Source organism: Cydia splendana, chromosome 4 (assembly GCF_910591565.1).
Source record: "Cydia splendana chromosome 4, ilCydSple1.2, whole genome shotgun sequence".
NCBI classification, from domain to species: Eukaryota; Metazoa; Arthropoda; class Insecta; order Lepidoptera; family Tortricidae; genus Cydia; species Cydia splendana.
This window is the reverse complement of record NC_085963.1, coordinates 14,441,109-14,453,214: the sequence shown is the minus strand read 5'-3', so window position 1 is coordinate 14,453,214 and position 12,106 is coordinate 14,441,109. Positions and strand designations below refer to the sequence as shown.

General features: G+C 39.1%; 2 protein-coding genes across 2 annotated transcripts in view; one reads left to right on the top strand and one right to left on the bottom strand.

Moving 5' to 3' along the window:
- Positions 1–12,106, bottom strand: part of LOC134789988 (phospholipid scramblase 2) — a 412,262-nt gene that overhangs the window by 151,550 nt on the left and 248,606 nt on the right. The gene's annotated exons all lie outside the window — the stretch shown is intronic.
- Positions 1–12,106, top strand: part of LOC134789994 (myosin-IIIb-like) — a 72,083-nt gene that overhangs the window by 53,336 nt on the left and 6,641 nt on the right. Inside the window, exons 13-18 of the mRNA XM_063760735.1 lie at positions 3,475–3,764; positions 3,935–4,212; positions 10,093–10,258; positions 10,632–10,851; positions 11,218–11,361; positions 11,682–11,827. Of these exons, the coding sequence (XP_063616805.1) occupies positions 3,475–3,764; positions 3,935–4,212; positions 10,093–10,258; positions 10,632–10,851; positions 11,218–11,361; positions 11,682–11,827 (1,244 nt within the window). The remainder of the gene's footprint in view (positions 1–3,474; positions 3,765–3,934; positions 4,213–10,092; positions 10,259–10,631; positions 10,852–11,217; positions 11,362–11,681; positions 11,828–12,106) is intronic.

Sequence of the window (12,106 nt, the reverse complement as noted above, 5' to 3'; positions counted from 1 at the left end):
CCTCAAAATTTAAACCCGCTTAAGAATCGGGCCTTATTTCGTGCATTATATACAATACTACCCATTTTTGTGTAGTCATTATTTATACTATACATAGAAGCATTGTTTGAGTAGCCAATTATTTAAACAGTATTTTTTGAATGAATTTCTTACGCCCAAAAACAATACTTTTTTGGTACGGAGACCAACAATACAACCGGCACCGGATGCAGAACTATATCCACTTTTATACGAACGTTTTGCCCAGGAACCATCGGCAACTACTGTTATTAAAGGCCATCCATGCTCATCAACATCGCCATTCAAGATAGCTAGCCTTTTTCTTCTTGGCCTGCTGCAATCATTTCTTCACATGCGCATTCTTCGATGGTTGGCGCCAAGAGTTGCTCTATTTTAATGTATGTTTTATTATCCATGTTTGGCATATTTAACGAAGCACAAATTTCGTTAAGCTGAGCATATCCGTTCCCTGTGCACATAACTCCTTCTACGGCAGCAGTATTTACTGACATTTTCTTTTTTGGGTCTTCAGAGTATATCGTTTCCTTTTTGTTGCACATGTTACACTTAAATATATATTCACTGTGTAAACCCTTACGTCTTTCATTAACAAAGGCAAGATCAGCAAATGTACAATTTGTATGATCGTGCCTGATATTTGAGATCGCAGAAAATAAATATTTTATGTCCACTATTCTGCGACCTTCCAAAATTTTGTTTTCTTTGTTATCATGATCAAAAAGCTCGGGTTCAATGGTCATATCAAACGGCGATGATGCAGTTGATGATGAGCTTGCATTTTCTTCCATTGTTGCTGCAAATGCATCAATCGGCGGCGATAATGACGCATGGCGATGCAATTCTGAGTGGATATTTCTTTTGACGCAAACATTAGATTTTTTTCGTGTAACACTCATATACAGTCTCTTTTTTGGTCCACTCCTCCTCCCCATGGTTACTTGGTTCCTTATTCAACCTACCTGAAATTAAACGAGTAGGTTAGTAAATTATATCATTTTACATTATAAAGTTAAATGTTTAGGTATCTCAATCACTTACTCACTGGTGGACATGGACGCAAAATTTTTGCCCATCTACTTATACTATCTTATAAAAGTTGAAATTTTGAAAGTTAGCACGCTTAAAGTTCGTTTTTTTGCATTAAGGTAACAGATTTTGACATGTCTTATTAATAATTACCATTGAAAAATAAGTCATAGCAAATATGTTAGAATTATAAATCATATTAATGAGCAAGAGCACCCTAAACCGGCGAGCGTGTATGAGGAATGTTATGAATGTGAAGGAAGCGAAAGTGGTATGTCAGGATCGTAGCAAGTGGAAATCCGTGGTCTCTGCCTACCCCTCCGGGAAATAGGCGTGATTGTATGTATGTATGTATGTATGTATTAATCATATACTTTTTTATATTCTTTTGCTTTCATAAGTAATATAAACTAAAAAATGGTGACATGTGGTTAGAGCTGATACTGTTAAACTAGTGGTTCTGTGCGCTAAGTATAAAAAATAAGCTTCAGCGAACTCATTAAGCCTAGAAAAAACCCTACACCCTACTGCCACTTATGTCAGTCTTGAGTCTTTGAATCAATTTCCGTAGTAGTACTACTACTACTAAGGTACTAGGAGGTAATAAGGCCTATAGTAGGTATAATAAGGCCTACTTGAAAAATAATGTTCTTACAACAGTGTAACCGTGTTAGTTATTTGAGTAACATATATGTAAAGTGATACAATTAAAAGCTAACAGCAAACCAGTACATAAATTATATCTTATGTACTTCTTATGAATTACACTCTTATAAAGGTTTCGGCTAATTACGCATATGTGCATCACGCAATAAAATCTATAAGTAGGTACCTTCTAAAGTAATGAATACTCGTATTCTTAAAATAATGTTTCGTATAATAATAATACCCTCAGGTACCTTTATAGTATAATACTTAGAGGTTAAGTTCGTTGAAATTTAGATACTTAAATAAATTACTTTCAATCGGAATAGAGATGTTTTAGTGCCTTAAATTTTCAAATAAAATAAAACTAATATGATAATGGCAAATATTGGTCATATTTCTTGAGTACCTGGGCCTTATGAGAATACAGTAGGTATATGGTGCTTATAAGAATTATGTGCTTCATAAATCGAAGTAGGTTTATATAAACGTACATAGGCATTTTACATTAAATTTTTTTTAAATCAAATCTGTTTTTAATTCACAAAAAATAATACTATTACACGTTCTTAACCTAGTTATAATCTTTAATATTTAAGATTTTAGTAACTAGGATGAGGGGGACATATTAAATTTATTCCCTAATCTTAAGTTCTAATATATTTATTACTTATCATTATAAATACATAATGTATATTTATGTGTAGGTATATGTATTATATTTATGTGCTTACTTAACTAATAATTATTCTTGTACTATGGTATTCAGTTCTTTTTTTATTATATACTTAATCTTATTAGGCTTATTACTTATTTCTAGTAAAACTCTATTAGGAAAGTTGTTTAGAATAGTAGGTAAGTATGAATTCCAAACTCTATTGCCATATTCATTAAATATTATGTGTGTAACTAATAAACACGATTTACCTATATGTATGTAGGTACCTACCTATACTTCGGCAAGTCATCTTTGACATTAGAAAAATGCAGCAAACTTAAAAAAAATGTAATCGACAATGATCGACCTCCCATAATAAATTAAATTTAGTGCCTTTTTCTAATGTTAAAGTTGGCTGTTGAGTGTAAGAGTATATATAAGTAAGTACACGATTTATTTTCCCTACCCTTTTGACTCATTATTTGACGTTATCATGAATTTTTTATAAGTAAGTATCATAAGTAGGTACCCTACGTACAACACAAATGTCATAATTATTGTAATATTATAACCAGAAGTTTTGTAAACAACACGTAGGTATAACAAAAGGTATAGGTACTTTACTTGAATAAAGGTAGATGAATTGCGTGCGGTCCAATAGGTAACCACAACTCACAATAAGCTGATCAGCAAAGTCAAGTAAACAAAGCCAAGTCACAGTAGTAAAAAGATTATCGAGTTCCGTAAACGTAAGCCGGGTCAAAAAATTCAATCGCAACACAGTAAGTAATAAGTGAACGCCTCGTGGCAGTAACGCACGAAAAATGACATTGCAAATTGTCGGCAATGAGGCACGCGCGGGTGCAAGCGTACGCATCTGTGTGCGTGCATTACACACACAAATACAGTCTCTCACGCCCCGTCAGAGCGACGGGTATATTCAGCTTGAAATCTCAAAATTGACTTTTAGCTCAGCTCCCGTTTCGTCTAAAGAGCTAAATAGGCTTTTAGCCTTTTAGGCGTCAAGAAATGAGGCGAGCCCTAAAAAAAGAGCTAAAAGGCTCGAGTCCTTTGGATCACTAATAGAAAGTATGTTTACCTTACCTAATTTTTTTTTCTTACAGAAAAATTCCATAATAATCTAAAGAGCAAATACTATGTCCGACCAAAATCAGATGCTATATGTTTTGCCATTCACCACTTCGCCGGTCGCGTGGTTTATCAAGCCGATGGGTTTCTGGAGAAAAACCGCAATTTCCTGCCTCCGGAAGTGGTTCAATTGATGCGACAAAGCCAATACGATATAATTAGGTTCCTTTTCCAGTGTCCGATTACAAAGACTGGCAATTTATATTCCCCTCTGCAAGGAGATATGGACACTAATAGAAGTTTAGACAGTTCATGTGATACTCGGGTAAGTTATACTAACGTTTTTTTTACTGTCACAAAAAAAACGTTTACTATATGCTACATAACAACATTACATTAGATTAAATTTAGGATTTCCTTTTACTTTACTTATCTGTACAAAACCGTGGGTAGTTGTTGATTAAACTTCCTTGTTCTAATCACTCATATTTTCAGCAGGACCGCTTCAATAGCCGTGGGCTTGCTTCACAATCTCGCGCTCAGCAAACAGTGTCCACATATTTCCGATATTCTCTAATGGAACTGCTCCAGAAAATGGTCAGTGGCTCACCCCAGTTCGTGAGGTGCCTGAAACCAAACGATTCGCGGTCACCGAAACATTTTGATTCTACGAAAATTTTAAAGCAGCTTAGGTATACGGGCGTTCTAGAAACTATTAGGATAAGACAAAATGGGTTCTCCCACCGATTAACGTTTGAAGAATTTTTGAAGAGGTAAGACAATTACGTATAATATAACAATTAATTAATTACAACTCCACAATCACTTCCATAATTAAAATATTTAGACCACAGATAAATCCAACATGGATCCAACAGAAATTCGTGTCTTTAGTGTTAATGTGTCATACAGTAAGGTTTGAAACCTGTCGAGCCACCTCACCTACCCTGAACCTGTCGAGTGATCTACGTCATTTATGACAGTTAAAGTTAATTGATACGTTAGTTATACTTATGCCTGTGTCTGGTGGACTCCGTGAAAATAATCTGTGTAGATATATATGTAGGCGGTTCTCCGCCTTTATTAGCATCGCCCATAGTGGTTAATGTAAGTGCACGATTAGGTAGTAGTCAATAATGAACACACTTCACAATCAAAAGTTATTTAATATCTAATCAAAAGCATAATCACAAAATAAATGTACTAGTAATTAGGAAATCACTTGTTTTATCGATTTTACACACTTTCAATTATAAATTACGCAAGATTACGCGGAACAAAAGCGATTCGTCGGTTCCGTGGTGCGCTCGTTGAAGTTCAAATCATTCTGACATTCAACATGGTGGCGCTAACCATCGACCCAACGCTCCGCCAGACTGACAGGTTGACAGCTGTCAATCTAGTTCCATCGTAACTTAAAAGATGGTGCTAGCGAAGCGCCGTCACGGCCGGACTGACATGCGACCGTCCTCGGGCGCTTTGTGTTGCAGTTCTGTAACAATCACAAAATCAATCGAGCAAGTATCAGTAACTTAGCTTAACCGCTCGTCCAACCTGACCAGCAGTTAATTATAATTTCACCGATGTTCTTATCAGAATAGTAGAGAAAACGTACATCCTTTCGACCACGCATGGACCGGATGGTACCTCTCTGTCAATATCCAAACAAGAATATTCTCAGTCGCAACTAGTATGTCCCATCAACCAACCCTAACATGAGGGTCTGGCCCGGACGATACAGTTGGATCAACCTCACAATGCTGCATTAATCTGGACCGGACGGGTGTGTCCTTTCGACCAGCCCTATGTGCATGGCCCGGACGGCACTGTCCCTTCGACCAGTTATCATTTATGATTTGACCTGACAAATGTGTCCTTACGACCAGCCGCTTGCAGCTGCATGGCCCGGACGACATTGTCCCTTCACCACAATTAACATAAACACAGCGTTAGACATACCTACTAGCTAAAGACTGTCTTGCTCTGCGTGAATTTCGACTTCAAGCTCGATGACTTCATGATCAGAGTGATTACTTAACGTATCTGACCCTGCTGTAAGTGTGTCTGATTCTGCGGTATTGGTATCTGAGCTTGCAGTTAATGTATCACAACTACTTAATCTGTCGAGGCTGTCATTATTAAGTTCTACGTTTTCCGGCGCCGTCGTGGCCTCGTCCTGACTCATTAAACTAGTAGATATTTCAACTAATCCTTCATGCCCTTTAGGTACTAAACGCAAGTTCTCGTGTGAGTATTTAAAGGTATGGTTGGAACCACTCAAACTTTTTAATTCGTATCGGTCATTATCTAACACGGCAGTTATAACAAACGGACCCTTAAACTTTCTATTTAGTTTAGTCTGGTTGCGTTCGCTACTTTTGATAAACACGAAATCTCCTGTTGCGAATGGTTTAATAGTCGCGCGACCTTGGTTAAACCTTTGAGCATCTGATGCGGCTGCTTTCTGTATGTTATTAGATGCATCCTGTCTAGCAGACTCTAAATCGATTCGCTGTTCGCTTTCTGAAGCAGAAGTCCTAATCTGTGATATACCCAAAGACTGTGAACGAATACCGAACATAAGTTCAGTTGGCGTAAATTTGGTGACTGTGGAAATGGTACTATTTAACGCTAACTGAACATTTCCTAACTCGTCACGCCATCTTTTGTTGGCGTCGTTTTCGACAATTGTTAACAGGCTTTTCAGGGTGCGCATGACTCGCTCTACCTGTCCGTTCGCCCTACTAGAGCCCGTAGCTATAAAATGAAGCTCAATATTATGATCAGAGCAAAAGTTCTTAAATTCTTGGCTAGCGTAACATCTGCCTTGGTCAGCAATTATACGTTTCGGAGCTCCGAAAAGACATACGGCGTTTTTGAGGGCTCGAACTGCACTAGCTGAATCAATCGAAAAAGTATGTTCCAACAACACGTACTTAGTGAATGCATCGATAATTACGGAACAATATTCTTTGCGGTCGCTCTTTCCACTTAACTTCCCGGTAAAATCTATATGAATTGTGTGCCACGGTACAGAAATCTTTGGAATGGGGTGTAATTGTACGGGTTGAGCACCTGAGGGGCCTTTCGATGCTTTGCAAACAATGCAAGAGTCAATGAACTTTCTAACGGACTTGGACATCTGCGGGAACCAGTACTGTTCGTACAATTTGTCCAACGTTTTGTCACTACCCAGATGTTGCAATTCACTATGAACGTGGTTGATCAAAGTCCATGTCAAGGAACGAGGCACTACTGGCAACCATGAAATGATCTTGTTTCTTACTACCTTCCTGTAAAGAATACCGTCCCTAACATCATATGTTTGACCGACTGTGTCAGGAAAATCGTTGTTATTGTGCTTGTTGATTAGGTCTTGGATCTCTGCATCGCGCTTCTGTTCTACGGAAAGCCAGCCTTGATGCAATTCTACAAAAAGTATCTTCTTGTTTGGGGTCACAGATGTAGGTGAGGAAGAGTCTGGTAAGGGATTTCTGGACAAAAAGTCCGCATGCTCCATACCACGACCTTCGCGATATATGATGTCAAAATCATAGGCCTGTAAAAATGCCCACCAGCGATGAACACGTGGGGTCAGATCAGATTTTGATTTCGACGCTTTCAACGAGTTACAGTCCGTAAACACACTGAAACGTCGGCCGTATAAATAATGCCTGAAATGTTCTACAGCTCGTACGACTGCCAGCGTTTCCAGTTCGTACGAGTGGTAGCGGGATTCGACTTCAGATGTACGTCGGCTGAAATATTCGACCACATGCGGAAAATCGTTTTTCTTTTGAATAAGTATAGCCCCATAGCCTTCAGAGCTAGCGTCACAATGCAGCTCAACTGGTAAGGCTGGGTCAAAAATGGTCAGAACTGGTTCAGAAGTTAGAATCTCTATTATAGTAGTGCGGATTTTCTCGTGTTTTTCCTCCCATTTTACAGGACCCTTCAGTTTTGTTAGAGGATACAGTGGACCAACAATTTTTGTGAATGCGGGAATGAATTTCCGGAAATAGGAGACAAGGCCTAGAAACTGACGAACTTGCGTGGCTGTTTTAGGCGGACGGGAATCTATAAGAGCCTGTATCTTGCGTGGGTTTGGTCTAACTTCACCACACTGAAGTGAATACCCCAAAAAGTCGATTTGTTTCTTCATGAATTTACATTTCTTTAAGTTGAAAGAGAATCCAGCCGTAGAAAGAGCATCTAAGACTGCTTCAAGTCGTTTAAGACCATCGGATATATCCTTGGAGTAACATAAAACGTCATCCATATAAATTAAGGGCTTATCCTCGAGCTGACGCACAGCCTTCGTGATACAACGTTGATAGACTGAAGGAGCATTGCGCAACCCGAAGGGCATTGCGAGGTATTCGTATTGCCCTTCGGGTGTCACAAATGCCGTCTTTTCTACCGAGGCCGGGTGGATGGGGATTTGGTGAAACCCTGATGCCATATCCAGTGATGTAAAATAATGTGCACCACTAAGCTGGTCAATTTGTTCCTCAATACGAGGTAGAGGGTAGTGCTCAGGTTGCGTATTGGAGTTTAGCTCGCGATAATCGACACACATTCTATCGGAATCATCTTTTTTCTTTACGAGAAGAATAGGGCTCGCGAATGGTGATGAGCTTTCTCTAATGACACTGGCATCTAGAAGTTCCTGAACCTTACCTCTAACGATTTGCTTTTCTACCGGTGCTAACCTGTAAGGGCGCCTCTGTACAATTTTATGTGGATCTACTAAATCGATTTCTAATTCCCCTGTATTTACGCGCCTATTAGAGACACCCTCTATGAAACAGTCAGCATAGCGATTCAATAGTTTAATTAGAGTCGCTCGATCATTGCCTGTCAAATCTGTATCTACTTGTGAAAAATCTGGCTTAGTAGCGTGAGAATCACAAACATTAGTTTGTTCTTCAGAATAAAAGACCACTTCGTTTTTACTAATTTTAGCACTCCACCCCTTTTTAATCATATCCCTTCCTATTAAGACAGGTTCTACAAGGTGTACGTCATCATCAGGTACTACATGAAATTTCAAGGTTTCTGAAATTTCTCCAATATCTACCTTACTCAAAATTTGAGACGTACACTCTATATCACCGCCGAGACCCGTAAGATAAACGAGATCGTTGCGCACAGTACCTGGGATTTTACTAAAAATGCTTTCTTTCACTAAAGAGCAAGACGATCCACTATCAAATAAAAAAGTGACTGGCTCACCGGATGACGTCCTCAATACACCCCTCGACAGTCGTTCTTCACAAACATTGACCTCTTTTTTCTCAGCAACTTTACTACCACTCTTCTTTTCTTGACAATTCGTAGCTAGGTGTCCAGGCTTGCCGCAACTGTAGCAGGTTACAGTTGAAGTCTTCTCCGAGGTACGCGCAGGAGCTGAGGCATCTCGCTGGTTAGGAGTCGCAGAAGAATCTTCTCGTCGCTTTCTACACTCAGATTGTCTATGTCCAGGGATTCCACACCAATGACATTTGCCCGGGAATCTAGCATCTGCTGTTCGTGATCGCTTCGGTTCGGGTTCTTGAGTGTCAGTGACATCCAATCGTCGCTTTATTGAAATGCCGCCTAGGATTCTGAACAACTGAGCTTTAGTAGTAATAGCATGTGCGTTTAATTCGCGGCGAATAAGACTATCCTTTTGGCACAACACCGATATAACAAAACCAGTTATGACAACTTCCTCCATTTGAGCCTTAGGAATTCGTTCGATCATATTCCACAAACGTAACCCAGCTTCTGGTGCCGTCTCCTTGGTTCCGATTTGGAAACGTAAAACTTCATCAAAGTAATCTTGTAATAACTTGGGTCGACAAAACTGGGCCATCAAACTTTGCTTTACTGACTCCCACGTCAATGCGTTCAAATCTAGTTTAGTCAGGCAGGTAGCTGCACGTCCTTTTAAAGCACTCGTGAGCGCTACAAGCAAATCTACTCCTTCTAGGCACTTAGTCTTGACTATAAGTTCAGTGACCTTGCACCAACCTTCTATATCCGCGTCGGCATCTTCAGGGTTAAACTGTATTAATTTCACTACACCGGTCTGAGAGCTAGTACCAGCTACCGAAGCATGTGACGATGCTAACATACGGGTAAATACCGCTTCCATGTTATTAAAAAAATTTAAGGCGCTATTTTCATCTGGCGGCCGTTTCTCGGATTGCGGTTCGGGCGGGATTTCTCGCACTTCTGATGTAGGCGGTTCTCCGCCTTTATTAGCATCGCCCATAGTGGTTAATGTAAGTGCACGATTAGGTAGTAGTCAATAATGAACACACTTCACAATCAAAAGTTATTTAATATCTAATCAAAAGCATAATCACAAAATAAATGTACTAGTAATTAGGAAATCACTTGTTTTATCGATTTTACACACTTTCAATTATAAATTACGCAAGATTACGCGGAACAAAAGCGATTCGTCGGTTCCGTGGTGCGCTCGTTGAAGTTCAAATCATTCTGACATTCAACATGGTGGCGCTAACCATCGACCCAACGCTCCGCCAGACTGACAGGTTGACAGCTGTCAATCTAGTTCCATCGTAACTTAAAAGATGGTGCTAGCGAAGCGCCGTCATATATATTTTTTAATTTAATATTCAAGTCTTAAATAATGTTTGCAGGTACAGTTTCTTAGCATTCAACTATAATGAAGAAGTAAAACCGAACCGAGACACGTGCCGCCTTTTGCTTTTAAGACTAAAGATGGACGGCTGGGCGCTAGGGAAATCAAAAGTCTTCTTGAAGTATTATCACGTTGAAGTACTCGCCCGAATCTACGAAGAACAGGTAAATTTTATGTATATTATTATGGTATGAACGCTGTCCGATCGGCAGATATGTATGCTCGGGCAGATATAACAAATTTTCATAAACATGAGATCTAGTCTAAGCTGTCCCCTGAAAGATAGATCTGTCGTTCACCTCCGCAAACCCAAATTTTGGACCAATATAGTTTTTATGTAACATTGCTCATTTAATTCGTACAGGCGTACTCGTATATGTATACACAAATACAGAAAATAAGCAAATAGTTATTTATCCTACATAGGTGTCATCGGATCTATTCTTACCTATACATTAAATTTAAAATAAGATTTATACAAAATATTTAAGGGTCGCATTTACTAGGCATTTATTACATACTTTCCTAAAATTTTAGATTCGGAAAGTAGTATTAGTACAAGCGTGTGGTCGAGGATGGCTCGCTCGACGTTACTTCCTCCGGCTGAAGGCCCAGATGGCTATATCTGTACTCACGCTGCAGAAACACGTTAGAGGCTGGCTCACCAGGAAACGACTCCAGGAACGACAGAGACAGCTAGCCAGGGAGTTCCAGAGGGAACAGATGGAACAGGACAGTCGAAAACATAAATCCGGTGGTAAGAAACACTTGTGCTATTTATAGGTACAGCACGTTTAAGAAAGCTTTTTTTAATTTGTAGAGACGCCCGAACAAATAATACATTCCCACCCATTACCACCAAGATGAGGAATAAATTACGTTTTTTCTCAGTTGTTATCACCTGTCGGGGTTTTTCAAAACTATCATCTGTAATATAATTAATAATGAATAGGGACCTTCATTGATAAACATCTTAGTGGTAACAAGTGGATATCCGGAATTAATTCCAACAATATTAATGTTCTGGTTCTTAGCACGCTGACTTTGCATAACAGGTATCTACTTATCTATCTTGCGTCGTCGTACAAAAACAATTTTTTTATTAAATTTTATGAAATTTCAGCTGCCTTAATTAAAAACAAGGCCATGATGAAAGCGAAGATATTAAGGAAGATGACGTCAAACGATAGCGACAGCAACGACACCAATTCCGGCAGCAATAAAGAAAACGTCGATTCAAATAAAGCTGCCGTTGTTATCCAGAGTCGTAAGACGCAATCTTAATCGGTTTTGAATCTTTCAACTTAATAGAGTTCAATAAACCTACATTTGTTTTAAAATTCAGGGATCATTTGTAATCCGAATTAAATATTACTTGAATTGACTTGGTTCGGTATATAGCTGGCAGTCTAACTATGTAGGAGTTTCAGTATGTATCATCAAATAATTATTCATTGTGGAATAGGTGTAAAGAGTAAGAAAAAAATTTACATAAGTACCTAAATTTGCATTGTCCAACTCAAATTAGATTAAAAATATTTTGTTACATAGGTCCTGGATTCATCTTTTGCCGACAAATCGTTTCAGATTTCCGGGGCTACACCGCACGGCGCAAATGGGCGAAGGGCCGAGCGCCGCCGCCGCCTCAACACCCAGCACCTACGCCGCAGCAGCTCATGCAGCAGTACTCCGTGCAGGAGCGGGCCAGCCAGCTGCAGTCCTTCGCGAACCAGGTAGTCTGTCTTCACGACCTTTTACTTCCACTCGAGTCTTTGCCTTTATGATATCTATTCTTTATTATTGATATTTACCTATTTTTAAATCTATTAAAGAAAATTAAATAGAATCAGAGAGTTATTTACTTAAAGTAGAAAGTGTGTAAGCATAAAGTCAGAAAAAGTCGTGCCTCGAATTTGACCACTGAGAAGATCTCGCTGTACGGCTCCGTACGTTATACGGTAACACTGGCTGTCAAAAGTTGACATCTGAAAAAAATATTTATAATTTATTAC